Below are 20,828 nucleotides of genomic sequence, written 5' to 3'. Positions count from 1 at the left end.
TACAATAAAACTTGATAAGTGAAATATCATTGATTCAAAACAATTTTTTGCTAAGTTATAGCTTATTATTCTAGCCTACGACCCTTTTAAACTTAAACTAAGTTGCCATGGTCTTTAACCGATCCCGTTCGTTTTTACTAGAAATATTTTCACCTATATGGAAAATATGTGTACACAATTTCATTACGATGTGTTAATTTTTCTTCGAGTTATGGCTCCCGAAACATAGAAAATTGCTTAGTCATAAAAGGGGCGGTGCCACACCAATTCCAATTTAATGTTATAATTCAATTTAGAAAGTAAAATTCTATTGATACAAAGATCTTTTTCGCTAAGATATAGCTTTTTATTTTCGTCTACGACCCTTTTAAAAATATTTTATATAAAAGTGGGCGTGGTCCTTAACCGATTTTGTTAATTTTTCTTCAAAGCATTCCTCATAGTACGATTTTTTTAACGATTTTTGATTTATTATTAATAATATTTGTAAACTTGATTTCATCACAAGTGGGCGGTGCCACGCTCATTTTAAAAAAATTTTTCAAATTTTTATCAAGAGTCTCAATATCAGTCACACGTCAAATTTCAACATTCTAGGTGTATTATTTACTAAATGATCAGGTTTTTTGTGTTTTCCAAAAATGTTATATACATATATAAAAAGTGGGCGTGGTTATCATCTGTGTGCAAAGCACTCTGAGTATAAAAAAGAGGGATAAAGAAAAACTAACCATTGTACGCACTTCTCTTCACTGGTGGCACAAATAGCTACACAAGTCAGTGTGGAGGCGTGAAATCTTGTAACTCGATAATTCATAAAGAATTTAGAAAAAGGACTTGAAATACGCGGTTTTGCTCGATAAGACGTAGAATGCAAGAAAAAGGGTTAAAGAGCAAGGCTTCGTTCACTAGAGACATGAACCGCCTACACTTTTCGACCAATCAGGTATTGATAAAACATTAACTTCTGCAATACTAGAAAACGTTAAATAGCAAGGTATTACTAGATTGTAGCTAGAATGGTGCGGAATCGACATTTTAGATTTTAATCGCGAATGTTTGTGCTAGCCTATATTCCATACGCGTGGGTACGCTCTATAAGTCATACCAATCCTGATATGTATAAGGTTCTGAGCCGTGAAAGGTGTCAAAAGAACAAGGCAACGTTTTTGAGTATTCAAGGGAAAAGTTCTGCGGAAGATGTATGGTACTTCGCGAGATGCTAACGACATGATTCAAGGGAAGTTTAATGATGTGTTGTATGAGCATTACGCAGACGTGAACATATTGCAACGAATCATAGTACAAAGACTACCACGACGTCTATCAACATACGAATCTGACCGCAGAGAAAGGGGAAGAGTATGAAGGCATGGTGTAGATTATGTACTTGTCTTATGGATAAGAGATTTATTATAGTAGCTCAGTGAGGGGTCTGATATTATACATATTTCACATCTTCATATTTTAACATACAACTACATTTTTATACTCAGCTGAGCAAAGCTCACATATGTGTAGTATATTAATTTTGTTGGCATAACGGTAATCCGTAACGGCATAAACTAATCGAGATAGATATAGACTTCTATATATCAAAATGTGCTGGGCAAAAAAAGAAATTCACTTAGCCATGTCCGTCCGTCCGTCTGTCCGTAAACACGATAACTTGAGTAAATATTGAGGTACCTTAATGAAATTTGGTATGCAAGTTCCTGGGTACTCATCCCAGATCGCTATTAAAAATGAACGAAATCGGACGATATCGAAAAAGTGGGCGTGGTACTTTTTCGATATCGAAAATTTCGAAAAACCGAAAAAGTACGATAATTCATTACCAAAGATGGATAAAGCGATGAGACTTGGTAGGTGGGTTGACTTTATGACGCAGAATAGAAAATTAGTAAAACTTTGGACAATGGGTGTGGCACCGCCCACTTTTAAAAGAAGGTAATTTAAGAATTTTGCAAGCTGTAATTTGGCAGTCGTTGAAGATATCATGATGAAATTTGGCAGGAACTAAATAAAAATTAGCAAAATCGAATGACGAACACGCCCACTTCAAAAAAAATTTAAGTCATATTTTAACAAAAAATTTAATATCTTCCAATGTATTATAAGTAAATTATGTCAACATTCAACTCAAGTAATGATATGGTGCAACAAAATACATAAATAAAAGAAAATTTCAAAATGGGCGTGGCTCAGCCCTTTTTCATTTAATTTGTCGAGGATACTTTTAATACCATACGTCGAACAAAAATTTACCAATGCTTGTGAAATGTGGTAAGGGAATAGATTCTATGACGATAACTGTTTGCTGTGAAAATGGGCGAGACCGGTTGAAGCCACGCCCAGTTTTTATACACAGTCTACCGTCTGTCCTTCCGCTCAGCCCTTAACACGATAACTAGAGCAAAAATCTATGGATCTTTATTAAACTTAGTTCACGTACTTATCTGAACTCACTTTATCTTGGTATTGAAAATGTGCGAAATCCGACTATGACCACGCCCACTTTTTCGATATCGAAAATTTCGAAAAAATGGAAAAAATGCCATAATTCTATACCAAATACGAAAAAAGGGTGAAAAATGGTGATTGGATTGGTTTTTTACGCAAAATATAACTTTAGAAAGAACTTTGTAAAATCGGTGTTACACCTACCATATTAAGTAGAAGAAAATGAAAAAGTTCTGCAGGGCGAAATCAAAAGCCCTTGGAATCATGGCAGGAACGCTGTTCGTGGTATTACATATATAAATAAATTAGCGGTACCCGGCATATGATGTTCTGGGTCACCCTGGTCCACATTTTGGTCGATATCTCGAAAACGCACATGTACAACTAAGGGCCACTCCCTTTTAAAACCCTCATTAATACTATTAATTTGATACCCATATCATACAAACACATTCTAGAGTCACCCCTGGTCCACCTTTATGGCGATATCTCGAAAAGGCGTCCACCTATAGAACTATGGCCCACTCCCTTTTAAATACTCATTAACACCTTCCATTTGATACACATGTCATACACACACATTCCAGGGTTACCCTACGTTCATTTTCCTACATGGTGATTTTCCCTTATTTTGTCTCCAAAGCTCTCAGCTGAGTATGTAATGTTCGGTTACACCCGAACTTAGCCTTCCTTATTTGTTACACTATTACTATTTCAAATATAAGTCAAGTAAATTTTTTTAGTAATTTTATTATTAACCATGCAATTAATCCATTAAAACAGTGTTATTAGCAAAGGAATAGAAAAAACATTAACCTTTGTTTCCTTCACCGGCGGCTGCGCATTACTTACGCTATCGATCGAAACATTCTGTTTAGAGTAAGCAAGAATTTGTGTGTAAGTATTTAAAATATTCGATAAGGATTTTGTTGTTTTTCAGTATATAATTTTTTTGTATTAAAAGGAATATATATGCATGTAAATTGTTGTATGCGTTAAACACCAAAGAACCAAAAGCAAAAAAAGGATAAAAATAAATTTTAATTTGATTAGCAACGATTTGTATGATTAGGCACAAAATATGAAAAAATTTTGAATGTGCAAAACGCTATAAAAAACAAAACTTACATTTTCCTGTAAACGTAAACTTAAGCCACGTACTTCCTCATTGGCATTTTCTAATTGATGTGAAACTTCAAGATATGAGCGACGCAGCTGCATTAGTTCGGTTTGTATAGCATAACTATAAATGTTATGAAAGAAAGTTATAAATGTTCAACATATTTAAAACAAAAAAATTTATTTAAGAACTATGTTTACAAACCTAGTTTCCTCCTCTTCGGCGCGTGATACCTGCCCACGCACTAAACGATCAGCTAATTCAGCACTTTCAGCCTCTAAAAGCTCATTACGCTGTTTTAGCAAACGGTTCTCACGACGTAACCGACGTAGTTCGACCATTTCCTCTTGTTCCTTTTTCTTTAAGTCCTGATATTCCTTTTCCATTTTTTTCATGCGTTTCGTATTGATCTTAATGGAGTAAGCTAAATTGAAGAAAGCTTCCGGATCGGCTTCGACACGTCCGGGTAGCTCTTTTTGGAAGAACTAATGGAAAAAAAGGAATATTAAATGATTTGAGCTTAGCTCAATGCAACATGCGCATTAGACTGGGTCGAAAGATATGCAAGAAATTGCCCTCAAGTTTCAAGTTTATGTTGCTACTAAGGCGATCTCCGAAAAATATTATTACGTTTTTTATCCTTGCAAATACCGCCGAGGAGGTTTCTTAACTTTAATCTAACATCCTTTCCCGGATATTGATCCGGTACGTTTCGGTAACAAGCACCATTAAAATACAAGCCCGACCATCTTGGAAACGATTAAATATGACTACATTGAACCTTCTAGGCCACCCTTCCCCCCACCTCCTAGTTTTTTTGGAACTTGGGGTCGTCACAGCCTCGGCTGCTAAAGAGACAGGATTCGCCACGGGTAGGTGAGGTTGACAATTGGGTTAGGAGAAGCTATAAATTACGCTGGGATCCCCTTAAAAGGGTTGCGATACATCTGCCACCACTAACTAGGTCTAATTTGATAGAATGTGAAGTCAGAAGGCAGTTTCCAGTAAAAATACAGTCCCCTCTTTTCGATGATAGGAGTAACTTAGTTACACTCAGAAAAAAATTTCTCCCGATTGAAGAAAAATGGGAATGAAATGACACTTAAGAAATTGTTTCCTCATTCGCATGGCCAAATGCCTTCAAAATGAGGAAAAATTCTTCAAATTTAGGAATTTTTCCTCATTTTGAAGAAATTTTGGCCATGCTAAGAGGAAAAAATTTCTTAAATGCCATTTCATTGTTTTTTCTGAGTGTAGTCCAAGGTTGTAAGACCTACACATCGTCGACACTTTGCTGTCCCGAGCTTGGGCCGACGCCTTTCCTGCTTGGTCGATCGTGTGCAACGCTCGCCTTCCCTTATTGAGACATCTACTGTGAAAGCTTCGATGGATGCATAGAGTTGGGATTCTACCGGGTATTTACGATTTTTATGGGTAAATACCAGGAAAATACCCGGAATATTCCTTTTTTGTATCTTTTTTTGGGTATTTAAAAATCATTTCAATCGAGGCTGCTTGGAATTACAATTCAGCAATTAAATTTATACGTCATTTGAAATTAAAAAAATTTCGTTTTGACAAACACAGCAAACACTCGGGGTCAACAATTAGTCTGAAAGGAGTCCAAACTTTGGATCGTTTGCACTCGTTATGAACTCATTTAGGAGCCTGACGCGAATGATATATGCTCATATTTTGCCTCTAACATAAGTTTTATACAGGCCTTCTTCCAATATCATATACATATGAGCCTTATTGGCGTCATATACTGCTAATTTTGAGTCTTTTAATGACACTACTTCAGAGCTTTTAGGAAGAATTTTTGACATATATCCGAAGCGGAAAACATAGGGGAGAAAATTGTTGTGTGTTATCCCATGAGGATAAGATAGAATCATAATTTCATCAAATTGGAGTCATAAAGGGCTCTAAGGTGATAGCATTTTTGAAGCTGATATTCTTCGGACCCATATTGAACTCCAGAACTGTGAGAGAATGTTTATAGGGTACACATATTTACGCCAACAAAGCTACCCCTCAAACAGGCTCACGGCGCTCAAAATTTAAGAATCCGAAACGAGTCCAAAATAAGTGGGCAATGTAGGAATCAGAAAAGCGTCGAAACGCGTAGGAGGGTAAAAGAAAATTTAATTTTTGCCTTTTATTTAACGGCCTAAAAGCGCCTAACCTACCATACAAAAATTATTCTTTACCAACTATTTATGTTCGTCACAGCGAGTTTGGAACATATTGTGAAACTTTGTTACGACAATTTTTCATTTTAATATAAAATGAATTAAATTTGTACATTATTGTTACCCTTACTATTCTTTTTTTGTATAAGCATCGACGTTTTTCCGCTCATGGACGCTTCTCGACATTTTTAATGTGGCCGCAAAGCTGCCACGCTCTGTCCAGGTGTGTCGAAATATATGACCCCAATAAGCGTTGACGATGCCTACTAAATAGGACATATACGTGTCAGATAATCAGAGTTTATTAGAGTTAAAAATGACGCCGGAGAGTTCCAATATAGTATAATATGAGCTGTTTAAACGCCTTTTAAGACTTATGACGGACTCTTATTTAGGCTCAAATGATATACGTTAATAGGCTCATATAAGACGGCCATTGCAAGAAGGGAAGTACATTGGTTTCGGCCTCCCAAATGAGCACATACCGACCGTAATAGCTCCAATTTAGATATTTTCCGACTCTTTTTTGATTTAAAATGTTTACTTGGTAAACTTAAATTTTTGCAACGGCTTGCATTATTGGCTAAATATTTTTGATAAACACTGGATTACAGATTAAAACTAATTCAACCGATAGCGTAATGGATAACTACCCACCAATATAGGACAAATTGGGTACATTTTGGATTGAATTTGAGTGTTTGTTTCCCATATTTTCCAAAAGATTATTTTTACCCTCCTTTTGGGTAAATATTTGGGTATTTACCCATTTTTACCATAAATAACCAATTTACCGGGTATTTACCATTTGGGTATTTACCCCTTTCCCATTTCTATGGATGCACCAGCTTTAGCTACCTCATCAGCTAGTATTATTTGCCCTATTGCGATTCTATCCAGAGATTGCTTACTTATTGTTGTGCTATGCGAAAATATTGCCTTACTTGCTGCTTGACTTTCAATATAAAGGTTGATGAAGCTGTGGTTGAAGCAATTTTCTTTTCTTTTGCATAGATTAAGGCTACCACTTTCGCCTGAATACCACTACAGTGATCTGACAGCTTGTTAGACCTGTTTATTTACGGATCAGCACATCGCAGACCCTACTCCTTTCATTGCTTTGGAATCATCGGTGCACATGTGTATCGTTTCGTTTGCCATTTTGGAAGCCTTGTGCCAACTATCTACCTCTATTGTGGCGCCAAGAGCCCCTTGGAAGCGCAGGTACGGGATTAGGTAGTATCTTCGACTACTATGGTCGTATGGCCTGCGCTCAAGCTTCCGCGAGGTACTGAGTCGTGACTGTTTTCAGAGCTCGCGTTATGCTAAGCGTTGATAGCTTGTATACCCCACCAGCTTTTTGTTCTAGTTTCTTTTTTGTGTGGCTGTCCACCAAAGAGTTTTACAATCGCTGTAAATATCCAATGAGACAGAAAAGGCGAGAGACCCCATGAATCCCCCAGCATTATTTTACATACATTAAGTGCCGCCGAGGCCTTCTTCAATCTCTTCTTCACGTTGAGCTTCCACGACAACTTACTGTCTAATGATTTCTACATATTTTGTAGAAGGTTTCTCCTACAGGGTAACCACTCCAAGCTTAAGCATACAATTATATAAAAGTAATAAAAAAAATGGCGCTTCCCAAGTCGGTTCTATGTACCGGAGCGACTCGGGATTTTTCCCGACCAAGGACTGTCATTTCAGTGTAACCCCATTTAATTTGTTGCGTCCCTCCCACAAATTGTCATCCTCCCAGCAGCTCCTTGCAGCAGGACTGCTCCATATTCTCTTACTCCGGGAAGGCATCGAACCCAATCCGGGTCCGTCTCCTGACCCCGGTCCTGAGAAATGGTTTTGCTGCATCTGCCGGAAAAGAATCCTTTTAGGACGGTCATACTCTGTTCAGTGTGTCTCGTGTAAGGGATGGTCGCATCGGACAGGTTGTTCTGGGCTTGATCCCAAAACCCGACGTCCACGTAACTTTTATAAATCTTTTGTGGCTCCTTGCTGTTCACGCCCAAGGGCGTCCCGTAGTCTACGCCTAAGCGCCCCCCCACTACCTTCCAGCAGCCCCGCTGCTCAGCAAGCCACAACAAGTACCCGCTGCTGCTCGCGCCCCACGGCGCCAACAACTAAAACAGCTGCTACCACTCATAACTACTACCTTCGTAGTAGAGTCGGTAGCAATGCTGAGCATCAGCCCCTGCCCCCTTCTTCCCCCCCCCCTCTTTTCCGGCAGCAATTGTGTAGGTCAGGGAAACAGACTCTTAGTCCCTACCTCCGTTTGCACCATTTGCCAGCACAGAATATACATGTTTGCGACATCCGCCCAATGCAGCTCCTGCCTTGGGTGGTGCCACTTTCCGAGATGTTCTGGTCTCCGCGACGACAACCCCCCGACGGGTTTCATCGCGCCATGTTGCCAGGTCGCAAACCCAAATCATCCGGGTACCCCAATGCTTGCCCAAGGAGGCCCAGTCCCAGGGCCACAACAGCAATGGTAACATTGGCATCCGACCACCTGCCCATACTTATTTCGCTCGAGCGTACCGCCGACTTCATCGTCACCGAAAAACGCACTTTCATAAACTTCAAAAAAGGAAAGTGGGAAGAATATAAATCTTTTACAGACAACCTCTTTGCTGCCCTCCCTATCCCGACTGATGCCCGCCAAGGGGAGCGTGCCTTCCATAAGGTAATTGAATCCGCCTGGGCACGTTTCATTCCCGCCGGGAGAATTCCCGAAAGCCCGGCCCCACTTCCCGGCGGAGGCCGCAAACTTAGCGAGAGAACGTGACCTTATAAGACAGCTTGATCTAGGCGACCCCCAAATAAGGGATATAAACCAACGCATCAGATTGCTTGTGGACGAACACAAGCGGGCGAAATGGGAGGAGCACCTAAGAGGTTGTAGCCTCTCTACCGGTGTGGGTAAACTTTGGTCCACCGTAAAGTCCCTATCGAATCCGACTAAGCACAACGACAAAGTTTCCATCGCCTTTGGCGACAAAGTGCTGTCGGATGCGAAAAAATGCGCGAGCGCTTTCTGCCGACAATATATAATGCATTCTATGGTCGACAAAGATAGACGGAGGGCCAATAGACACGCACATAAACACAAATTCAGCGCGTCACCAATCACCATCACCGCTAAAGAGGTTGAGGACGCCATTGGTCGCGCTAAACCATCCAAAGCAGTGGGCCCAGACGGCATAGCCATGCCGATGCTTAAAAGCCTAGGGAAAGAGGGTTTCAAATATTTAGCGCATGTCTTCAACCTGTCTCTTTCCACCTTTGTCATACCCGAGAAATGGAAAATGGTCAAGGTGTCCTGCTACAAAAGCCTGGGAAACCAGCTAACATAGGAGAGTCGTATCGTCCGTAGCAAAGCCGCTTGAAGCCATTTTGCTCCCTTATTTCCAAGCAAATTTGCAGCTAGCCCTCATCAGCATGGCTTCAGAAAACTCCATAGCACTACCACCACGCTCAATGCCATTAGCACCCAGATAAATTGCGGTTTAAATCAATACCCCCACCATAGAACAGTACTCGTAGCGCTAGACCTATCAAAAGCCTTTGATACGATCAACCATGACAAGTTACTGCAAGACCTGGAAGGGTCTACCCTTCCCCCATGTCTTAAAAGGTGGACCGAAAATTATCTGGGTAGTCGGCAGGCATCGGTGCAATTTAGAAACGAAACATCAAAACCACGGAGAATTAAACAAGGGATGCCACAGGGTGGTGTCCCATCCCCACTTTCGTTTAATTTCTACATATCTAAGCTACCTCCACCACCGGAAGGAGTCACAATCGTTTCCTACGCCGGATACTGCACAATAATGGCCACAGGCCCAGGCCCAAAGATCGGTGAGATATGCAATACAATAAACGGCTACCTCCCTGATCTCTCCAGTTTTTTCGCCTCGCGAAACCTAGCATTATCACCAACTAAATCTTCCGCGACCTTATTTACAACATGGACGTCCCAAAAGTCGACCATTTTGAGCATCCACGTCCATGGCACTACGCTACCGACTGTCCTATACCCCAAAATCTTGGGTGTGACGTTTGATCAGGATCTACATTTTGGTGAGCACGCAGCCGCAATTGTTCCGAGAATTCAGAGCCGTAACAAAATCCTCAAATCCCTCGCTGGCAGTACCTGGGGAAAAGATAAAGAAACGCTCATGACTACTTACAAAGCAATTAGCCAGCCGATTACGTGCTACGCGTCACCCATATGGTCGCCAAGCCTAAAAATTACCCACTGGAAGAAGCTAAAGGCCTGTCAAAATACTGCTCTCAGAATTGCCACGGGCTGTCTTCTTATGTCCCCAGAACACCATCTGCATGAGGCGAGAATACTCCCCATCAGGGAGAGAAATGAGATGCTGACCAAGCAGTTCCTGTTGAATACCCAGAAACCTGAGCATCCCAACAGACATCTGATTGATGAACCAACACCGCCTAGGGGCTTAAGGAGTCATCTCCGTAAGCATTTTGAGGAAATACGGCACCTGAGAACTCAGCCGTATGAAGCGAAAAAACACAAGCAGGTCCTTGGTGAACTCCACAAACAGGCGTCGGACCTATATGCCGGGAATTGTCCGGTGAATCCAGTACTCAAAGAAAAGTATCCAAAACTCGCGGAAGAGGAACGCATACTCCCCAGGGAAACGCGTGTCACTCTTGCTCAACTTCGTTCTGGATATTGTAACAGGTTAAACTCTTACCTATCCAGAATCAACCCCGCAATACAAAATGTATGCCCCGCTTGCAATGTGTCCCCACATGACACCAACCATACCTTTAATTGTAATGTGGAACCAACGCCTCTAACACCCCTTTCCTTATGGTCCACCCCTGTTGAAACAGCAAGTTTCCTTGGACTCACGTTAGAGGATATTGATGACAATTTGTGATCGATCGCGGCTGTTAGGTGGGGCGAAGCATTGCTACAACAACAACAACAACAATAAAAAATTCTTCGAGACCTTTGTAATATAATCTTCAAATTTAGTGACAGTATTTAGAAACATCTTTTACGACCTAGTCTAGTGTGCGTATGTAATATATCGTCTAGGCACCTTCAACATTGCCTCCATATCCAAGCACAATAACGTCTCTTTGCCTAGCAACAGTAAAGCTAGCGCCACCTTAAATATAAATTCCATGCCTTCGCTAAGGAATACATCCATTATGCGGCAACTTAAGTTAAGGTTAAGTGTGGTTGTATATAGCGTAAGAAACCAGCTGGAAGCATACATAGTAGTTTGAAAGCCCTGAAAAGTCAACAATAGTAAAATGATTAAAAACATATTCGAATTTGAACTTAAAACTAAAACACCCAATCACCTGTTGTTGAAAGTGTATATGCATTTCGGGTATTTGCTCTTGTACCAAATTTTCCAACTGATACATACACAAGCCTAACTCTGACATTGATGGCTTAAACATGTCGCGCATCCGATGTTGTTGCATAATTTGCACCAGGACAGCAAAGGCTTCCTCTTCAGGCATCTAGAGTAAGAATATATTATATGTATTTAAAAGATCCTTTGATATAAAAATGAGATCTTTAATCACCTGCATCAAAAGCAGACCCACAATAAAACCAGATCCCTGACAATAGCCCACTTCACGGTCGTGCAACGAATAAGCTTTGATCACATTGAAGAGCGCCTCTTGGCCTGGACCATCTTTTTCTTTGAAAAAATCCACTTCCGGATACGTGCGTGCAATATCACGTCGTATAACTTTCTCGCAAGCCGATGTTGCTTTAATGTAATCAGCATATTGTTTTTTATCCGTATCTGTAGCCCCACATAGCTGCTGCCAAACGATTGCACTGCAACAAAAAAATGGTATGAATATCAAGCAACAATAAGTTAGGAGATTTGGGTAAAGTAGTATTAAATAACTTGCCATTCCCTTATTATGATTTAGTTAAGTGTGAGTTAATGCCTTTACTTAATGCAAAAAACACGTACAATAAGTTGCGCCCTCAGTCGCTAGAGTACTATAACATATTAGGTTCGAAGGGGAGTTGCCACGCCCAATATAAAATATTGTAAGTGAAATTCCGCTTATTCCAAACCTTCTGCTAACGTTCGAATCGCTAAACTGTTGAATAAATAACTCCACTATACAATAATGCAAAATGGCATTTATTCAAGTCTTCACAATAACACTACTACTTCTCGACAGATAACGTGCTTAAATCAACCTTACTGTTGCTAATATTCGTCACACTGCTCTCCACCTAAGTCTGACCGTCCCGATCAGACAAATCTCTCGATCTAAGCACTGCCGGCATCTCCATATGAACCACTCTCCTATTTCGTGGTTTCCCAATTGTTTGTATGCGGTAGATTACATCACTGATCCTCTTCACCACTCTGCGCGGGTCTTGCCAACTGCACCAAAATTTGGATGGAACACCTTTCCGCCAGTGAGGGTTGTATAACAGTACCAAATCTCCCTCCAAGAAACCTTCCGAATTATTGTTCTCATCGTACCCGCGTTTCATCTTACTACTCATTATCCTGGATCGTTCCCTCGCACTCTGTTGTTTGGCCAATGAACTACTTTGTAGAGCTTGCTCTTGACGGATTGGCTTCACATAATCAGTATCGTTCCGACGTTTCCCAACAGTAGTGCGCCCTGGCATGAAACCACCCTTGCATTCTTTCTGGGAAATTCTTTCGTTCGTTTTAGTGCGTCCATTAGGGTTTTTCAATGCCAGTGTTTCTCTCGCAGGTACCTTCGGTTTTGATTTGTTTGGCCCATTCGTTCCATCAACCTTTGCCCGATCTACTTTCCTTGACTTTTGTGGTCTCTGTCGAATCTCCTCCACCAGCACTCGCTTACTGCTGAACCCTTTCTCCAAACTGAAGTTAAGTGGCACATCCTTGTTTTTATAGCGCATAATCTTTCTCCGCATATCGATCCTGATGTCATGGTCAACTAAGAAGTCCACTCCCAATGGGACTTCATCAACGATCTCCGCCACAACGAATTTGTGCAGAACCATGACCTTCCCAATTAAGGCTTCACAGATCACTTCTCCTAGGACTTGGTTATACTCGCCAGTGACCGTACGCAACCTTGCTCCAGGTAATGGATTTCCTCTCCTTTTGACCAAATCAGATCGAATCAAGGAATGATAAGCACCCGTGTCTACAGTCAGTACACGTTCTTTGCCATCCACATTGCCTCTGACGGTAAGACTGCTTGATTTCCTTCAAAATTGCGACACAGATATCACAGGACATTCAATAGCTGGGGCAAGTTTTCGATCTTTATATCTGACTCACTCTTGCTTATCTCCTCCAGCTTTACGTTTACGACCAGCCAGGTTGGAACTACCAGGACCGGTGCTGCAATGACGTGCAATGTGCCCTGGCTTTCCAAACTTAAAACATTTGATTGCACCATTATTCTTCTGTTGCGTTCCTTTTAAAGCTTCCAAAAATGCGTCTACCCACTCTGGCCTTTCTACTTCCACCCGGCGTGCTTTGAAAAATGGCTCACGCAGAAGCGACGCTGTTTCCTGAATCAGAGCATGTGATACCGTTTCTGCAAATGTTGGCTTTGGGTTTGCGTATGTAGCTCGCTTTGTTTCGACGTCCCGCATGCCCTTTATATAGCTCTGAATCTTTACCCTTTCAGTGTATTCCACGGGTGCATCCGCATTTGCCAAATGACCTTTCAACATCCGAAGCAAACTCCTCCAATGTCTCATTTGCTTTTTGGTAACGGTTTTGCAACTCAATTTGGTATATCTGTTTTCTATGCTCGCTTCCATAACGTCTCTCGACAGCGGCCATCAATGCTTCATAACTGTTCCGTTCGTACTCTGGAATAGTCTGTAAGATTTCAGCTGCAGGCCCTTTCAATGCCACGAGCAGTGCAGCAACTTTATCTTCCACATTCCAGTTGTTCACTGCTGCTGTCTTCTCAAACTGTAGCTTAAAGACCTAGAAAGGAACAGAACCGTCAAAAGATGGAGTTTTTACCTTCGTACTACTCGCTGAAGCAGCCGGGCGATTAAGTTGCAATTCCTGTATACGACCTCTCAAATCATCCACCTCTGCCTCGAATTTTTCTTCAAACTGCATTATTTTTTCGTCCATGCTCGCTTCGAGTTTTGATGATATACGCGCCTCTTGTGCTTCTAGTTGTGCTGTTATGCGTGTCTCTTGTTCTTTCAGTTGAGATGCCATATATGTCTTTTGTTCTTCCAGCTGTGATGAAATTTGTGTTTCCTGTGCTTCAATCTTGGCTGTTATGCGTGTCTCCTGGGATTCCATATATGTCTTCTGTTCTGCCAGTTGAGATGACACTGTCGATGTTTGAGCAGATATTGCAGCCAAAATCATGTTCAAGTCTGTGCTCGTAACTGTCTGCGATGTTTCATTTTTCTCTTCAATTTTCGTTGTTGATTCTTCCACATCAGGATAAAAGACATACTCGTCCACATTAATTCCTTCCAACTCCAATACCTATCGTAGCCGTGCTTGAAGTTCGATCTTATTTCCGGTTGTATTCAATCCACGGTTCTCCAACTCCTTTTTCAGTTGCTGGATCCTTAATTCACTTAACTTTGCCAAGTCCAAGTTGTATTCGAAATCTCCAGATTTTATTCAGCAATTCCTCTTCTGACACCAATTGTAACCAATTTACTGAAATTTCGCTTATTCCAAATCTTCTGCTAACGTTCGAATCACTAAACTGTTGAATGAATAACTCCGCTATTCAATAAAGCAAAATGGCCTTTATTAGACTACTTGAAAATAACACTTATACTTCGCAACTGATAGCGTGCTTAAATCAAACTGATTGGTCGTGCCTCAACTGTTGCTGCTTTTATACTGTTTAGTTTCCTCGTTGGCATATTTCTAGGCGGTTCTATTTCTAGAATTTACTAGTTAGTTACCAGCTATAACTACGTTTATAGCTTCTTCTATGCACGTGTATATGTGAGTGATACTTGCAAAAATTATTGCCTACTTTTGGGAGTATCTCAGATATATGCATGTATTTGTGCGTTGCTCTCCGCTGCTTGTATCGACATATGTATAGACATAATGATTGATTTATTGATGTGCATACAAGTCACTGCTTAGTGTTGGCTTAGAGATGATAGTATCCCTTAGTGTTGCTAATATTCGTCACAATATGTTTAGTTTGTAATTGTGGCTTTTAAATCTGTAGAGACCTGTGAGTATGCCGCTTAAAGTTCTGAGGGTAATCATATAACCACAAATTATTGAATATAAAGAGTCTTCTGTGTTCGTGTCCTGCGCTCGCCAGGACAAGGCTCCAGCTATTAACCTAGGTCCGAGAAAACTGATAGTATTTGCCAAGAGGACGGAGTTATTCTATAACATAAGTCCTGGTGCCTGATTAAGGGCCTTCCGTTTGGTCGTGAAACAAATTCTGGTAAGACTGTGGACACATTCAGTCTATGTGAGGTCTTTGTTGACCGATCAGTTCAACCTAACCTAACCTTAGAATTCTCTGAGTCGTTCTAAGGTCGACACCCAAAAACTTATAACAATTTTCACTGAGCATTGGGATATAGACATGCTTTCAGAAAGGAGGGCTACTTCGGAGGTTCACGGGGTGGATAAACGCATACCAAGGCTACATAGCTTCACAAATAGAAGTTGTGCCAGAGTGACGCGCATCTCGCTGGGAAGATTGCTTTCTTCAACTACGAATTTGGGGTATTTGTCTTTGCGTATGTCTGCGTATGTATCTGAGGGCCTTCTAAATGACTCCTTAAGTTCTTAGGAAGCGGGGTCTCGTCAATCAGATGTCTGTTATGTTGTCCTGCTTTCTGGGTATTCAACAGAAAGTGTTTGTTCAGCACCTCATTGCTCTCCCTTGTGGGGAGTATTCTCGCCTCACTGAGTAGATAGTGTTCAGGTGACATCAGAAGACATATCATGGCAGTTCTGAGCGCGGAGTTTTGACAGGCCTGCAGTATGTCACCATATCGTAAAGGTATAGCATACAAGAGGCTAGCAAGTTGCTAAGAGCGTTTCTTTGTATTTGCTGCTGTCAGCATGCAGCCCGTGCCGCGTGATTATGGTGGTATTTTAATGGTGTCTTGACCTGTTCTGCAAGCCCCCTCAATTGGGTATCTCTTCCAAACAGCTATATCGTGATAATGTATCTCGACCTCAGCAGCTGTCAACACTGCCCCTGTAATTGCAAATTCCCCGTCTTCTCGATATTCCTGAGCGTGATTTTTTTGAAGTTTGCTGCCGAATAAAACGATCTCTTGGAGTTAATGATACTCAACAAACAAAATGATACCATCCCGCTTCGTTAAAAATCAAAACTTAACGCGAAATGAAATTTATTTTGATAACTGCTTTAACAATAATATTCGCAAGATTCCAACATAACCAATTGAAATTTCTTGATTAACGTGAAACGATGCATCTTTGCTTGAAGTTTCTGGCAGCCTTGGATAATGCGATGGGGAAATTAAGGGCCATTGATTGTCTAAGTGAAAAGCTATCCATAAGTATCTGGTTAAGGATCACGTTAAGTGCGTCAGTTGGACATGACATTAGTGATAAGGTTACATCAAGAGATTGGGTATTCTAAGTTTAACGACAGTGTTTTTTATTTACCGGCTTCCCCTGATTGAGCTGGGGGACCACTAACGAAAGTATATTCGAGATTTGTAATAATGGTTGAAGCTAGATTGACAAACTGCGAAATGAATATCACACTGCAAAGTTTTCAAAAGTAATAGATACTTTTAAGGCTGAGCAAAACTACGCCAGTGGAGAGTTAGTGGTCAATAAGTGGTTCGTCCTCTTGTAGAGTGCAAAACAAGCATGAAATACAATCCCCGAAGATTTTGGCGAGTATTATAGATGATGACGATTCATCTGCGGATATTGATCCGGTACGTTCCGAAAACTATCACCACTAGCGCTACCATCTCAGGAACGGGCATCTATGTCTGTGGATTTAAGTCGACCCTGGCGGAAATCATGCCTACCGCGGAAAGCCTTTTGACCAGCTGGGGTTATCGATAGCGCTTCCCGGAGCGACTCGGGATTTTTCCCAACCAAGAGCTGTCATTTCAGTGTAACCTCATTTAGAAGAATGTATCGAACCCAACTGATCCCGGTCCGGGAAATAAGAAAAAAATTGATAGCTGGTTTTCCCACGTGGTGAGCTTATGTCGTTTTACCAGTATTTTTATTTTACCATTGAATACCTCCATTCGGGAATATGCAGAATCGTTCGGGGTACATTAGTATGTGCTTTGGTTACGGACGCCATCTAAGCAGCGAAATGAAAGCGGATTAAAAGTGATCCACCTTCCGAAATTAAAAGAGTTGCAAGGACCTTGCGGGCACTTGCGTTTTCCTATATTTCGAATAGCTACTTTACATATAACACAATACTGTAAGCTCAATTACGTCAAAGACTCACCGGAAATGATGAGGGATACCACGTCGTACCAAATCGCGTACACACGGATTCTTACGCTTCAATGCACCCTCCCAGTCGCTCAATATCGTTGCCCATTGTGTCCAAATATCTTCTTCAGCATTTGAATTTCCAGCTAACATAAATAAAAAAAATTTGGCATTATTAAGTATTTTAAGCTTTTTTTTTTTAATTTTACTTACACTTACTTGAATTCAGACTTATTTGGCTTGTGTCCGAATTTTTACGACTATGTGTTGAATGTAATGAATTCAAACTTTTCGCATCGCTCTCAATGAGCTTATTAGCCGCTTCTAATTTAGCTAAAAGATCCATTTCTGATGACGGTAAATTTTCATCCACAGCGGATTTGATGTCCATTTTTTTGCTACACTCCGGTTGGGTAGCAGTGGTAAGGGTCATTGCCGCCGCCGCCACTCTGTTGAATTTTATTGAGACGTTTCAAATGAACACCGAAGAGAAGAGCAGTAACGGAAGTGATTATGCTCAAACGTCACCCAGTCTTTGGAGCACTCTACCAACTAACTTTTAAGTAGCTGATGTTAACACTTGAACTGTTTGCTAAGTGGCAGTTTACGCTTGTTAACGCGACTGAAATTGCGATGATGATGATGACGAATTGCTTATTTGCGGATTACTGAAGTTTGCAGCAATGATTTCCTACTATTGATGATGTTGTTGTTGTTGTTGTTGCTGCTAATGGATGATAAAGTTGAAGCTGCTGCAACCAATACGGCCCACAAGTTGTGTTGCAAGATGCAACAACAACGCCAAACTGAGTTGTACGTCGAGAGCCGTTTTGATAATTTTTATTTTTATTTCTTAAATTAGTGAAGACGAATTAGAATTTTTCGAAAACATGGAATATGGGATTTTCTGAAATGAAAAAGATGAAAATAGTAAAGATTAGATTGGTTTTAATTTCGAATGCTCTCATAAAAATTTGCTCAAGTTTGATAAGGTAACGTCGAATTGGCTCACAATTGGCCGCTAAGACGTCATAAATGGTATTCATTCTATGTCAACCATTGCATAGGGGTTGGCGAGAACAGCCAGCGCGCGTTCCGAAAAGTCACGACTCTCCTTCCTGATTCCTGAAACCATTTTACGGCCGAAGCTGCAACCATAGCAAGGGAACGTGACCTAGAGACCCTCAGATTACGTATGTCTGCTTGAATATTATACGGCTGCCAAATGAACTAAAACGAGCCAAATAGGAAGAGCATCTACAGAACTGTAACCTCTATGCGGTGTCGGTAAATTATGGTCAACCCTCAAATTCTTGTCTAACTTCAAAAAATACAATGATAAAATAGGTGGTAAAACTCCGTCGAACTCAAAGAAATGTGTACGCTTCCTACCAGCAAATTGTAATGCATCCGACTGACGGGCACATAAACACAATAACGACGTCCCGCCCATTACCACCCCCACCCTCCAAAAGGTTACAGGAGCCATTATAAAGTTTAAGCCTTCCAAGTCAATGAGCCCAGACGGTATAGCAATACCAATGCTGAAAAAGTTGGCACTGAGGGAATAAACTATCTAACGCACGTTTTTGTCGTGGAAGTTCTTTGTCATTGCAAATCAATGGAAAAGGGCAAGGATAATTCCACTACTAAAGCCTGGAAAACTAACGAAGGTGTGTCATATCGACCGATGTAGCTGCTCTCGCCAATAGTGAAGACGTTAGAAACCTTCCTACTCCCTCATTTAACTGCGAATCAGAATGCCTTCTGCAAAATGCACCGCGCTAAACGCCATAAACACCCAACTAAATTAAGGACTATACCAGTCAAACCCCCATTACAGGGCGTTGCTCGTGACACTTGATCCGTTAAAACTTTCCCTTCCCCCTTGTCTATAAAGATAAACACCAAATAATCTGAATCGTCATGTAATGTCTTGTCCCCATTTCTGTTAAATCTCTACATATCAAACGACTGCACCGTAATGGCTACAAGACGTGACCATTCAGCAGACCAATTATTTTTAAAATTAAACAGTCATCTCCTTAGCTTTTCTGGTTTCTTTACCTCGCCCGACGTGAGACTATCAACAACCAGGTCTACGGCCCCTTTGTTACGACGTTGAAAGGCAGTCATAACACAAATGTTGTACGTTTACGTCGGTCGCCAAATAAGGAAGCATCTAATTGCACTATGATCAAATCCGACACTTGCTTACTCTGCCGTTAGATCCTGATAAGCATAGGGAGGCCCTAAGCCTAATACACACAGAGCTGGTAAGCACCTTCGAAACAGACTACCATGGGAGACACGAGTCACTATGGCACATCTTTGTTCTGGTTACTGTAACAGGTTAAACTCTCACTTGTCAACGCCGACACGATGTGTCCCCACATGACACCAACCATGTTTTCAATTGCCAGTTTTCTTGGACTCCGTTTAGAGGACTTTGATGAGAACTTCTGAGTGGTCGCATCTATTGAATGAGGCGAGATCCCCTGCTCTCTTAGGTTAATAAGTTTGGCTGATACTCTCGTTGCTGGGAGTATTAACAATTTGGCCTGTGCATTTAATCCAGTTACTTTTTCCCCAGTTGCTTATAGTTTCCCTAATGTGTGTCTCTGTGAGCCTACGGAAGAGCTATGGGCCATAGAATGCTGCTAAAGCACCCTGATTGGCTGACTATATAGTATGCCTGTTGATTACTTTCATGTCCCTGATGCCAGAGAACTCATCCAAACAAAACCTTGTTTTTGGTTCCCAGATCATTCAGGACTCCAATGCACTCATCTACTAGTTTAGAAATAGTTGTGTAGGCGAATCCATACCAGGCGGTCAAGGCGAATTCAACCAATTCGCCGTGCAGAAGCATGTCAAGTCAAGGAAAAATGTTCATTGATTTCGATTAATTGATTGAATACAAGGCGTTGTATGGAAAATAATCAAGAAGAAGCAATCAGCTGTTGGTATAACAAGGATAACAACACCTGGTACTGAATTCGCCTTGTATATAACCCGCTTTTGGTTTGATAAGAGAATATTTTTTAAAATGCAATGCGGGATTTCTGTAAGAAAATTTAATTGATAACACGATTTAAAGTGAAAGCCAAACAGTGGCCTAGATATGAATAGTTCATTCAACTGTAATATTCTTATGGGCTAAAATAAATGATTGGCCTAGACTATTATACAAACGTTCTTAATTACCACAAATTATTTATATTTGCGTTTGCACGACTTATCACTTGCACTTCACACGAAAAGATAAACCAATACAGTTACCATTGACGCAATTCTCTCAGTCTACTTTTTTCGTTTTCATAAGAGTAGCAGATAAATTGTAAAATAAGTCAAGAGCTTAACACTTGAGCATATTATAATACAAATTGAAAATATTCACTTCTAGATTGAACAAGTCATTACTTTTATTGAAAAAAAGCTAATTCGAAGCCGTGGCACCATGAGAGAACTTACTACTCCACATAAGCTTTCCCCTAGTTTTGACTTGAAGATGTAGAAGTTTCAAAATATAATTCTTTGAATTTCAGAATAGGTCTTAGTGCTTTGCATTACTTTTCCAGGGAGGCTTCC

At 40.8% G+C, this 20,828-nt stretch overlaps 1 protein-coding gene across 15 annotated transcripts in view; it reads right to left on the bottom strand.

Moving 5' to 3' along the window:
* The window catches only part of Evi5 (ecotropic viral integration site 5), a 242,695-nt gene that overhangs the window by 22,776 nt on the left and 199,091 nt on the right, over positions 1-20,828 (bottom strand). For 10 of the 15 annotated variants that reach the window (XR_010952963.1, XM_067783298.1, XM_067783304.1 and 7 more), the window contains 8 exons: positions 17,451-18,144; positions 17,251-17,383; positions 11,371-11,632; positions 11,140-11,304; positions 10,872-11,066; positions 3,788-4,068; positions 3,592-3,706; positions 3,280-3,333 (listed from right to left, as the gene is read on the bottom strand). Coding sequence is in view for 14 of the 15 variants with exons in the window: in XM_067783298.1 (XP_067639399.1) it covers positions 3,280-3,333; positions 3,592-3,706; positions 3,788-4,068; positions 10,872-11,066; positions 11,140-11,304; positions 11,371-11,632; positions 17,251-17,383; positions 17,451-17,670 (1,425 nt within the window). In the remaining variant the exon portion in view is untranslated. Of the gene's footprint in view, positions 1-3,279; positions 3,334-3,591; positions 3,707-3,787; positions 4,069-10,871; positions 11,067-11,139; positions 11,305-11,370; positions 11,633-17,250; positions 17,384-17,450; positions 18,145-20,444; positions 20,635-20,828 lie in introns of those variants that run through there. The other 5 variants (XM_067783310.1, XM_067783308.1, XM_067783300.1 and 2 more) reach the window with 4 other exon arrangements.

This window comes from Eurosta solidaginis, chromosome 4 (assembly GCF_040869045.1).
Source record: "Eurosta solidaginis isolate ZX-2024a chromosome 4, ASM4086904v1, whole genome shotgun sequence".
Taxonomy (NCBI): Eukaryota; Metazoa; Arthropoda; class Insecta; order Diptera; family Tephritidae; genus Eurosta; species Eurosta solidaginis.
The sequence above is the reverse complement of the archived record's forward strand: the minus strand, read 5'-3'. Positions and strand labels throughout refer to the sequence as shown.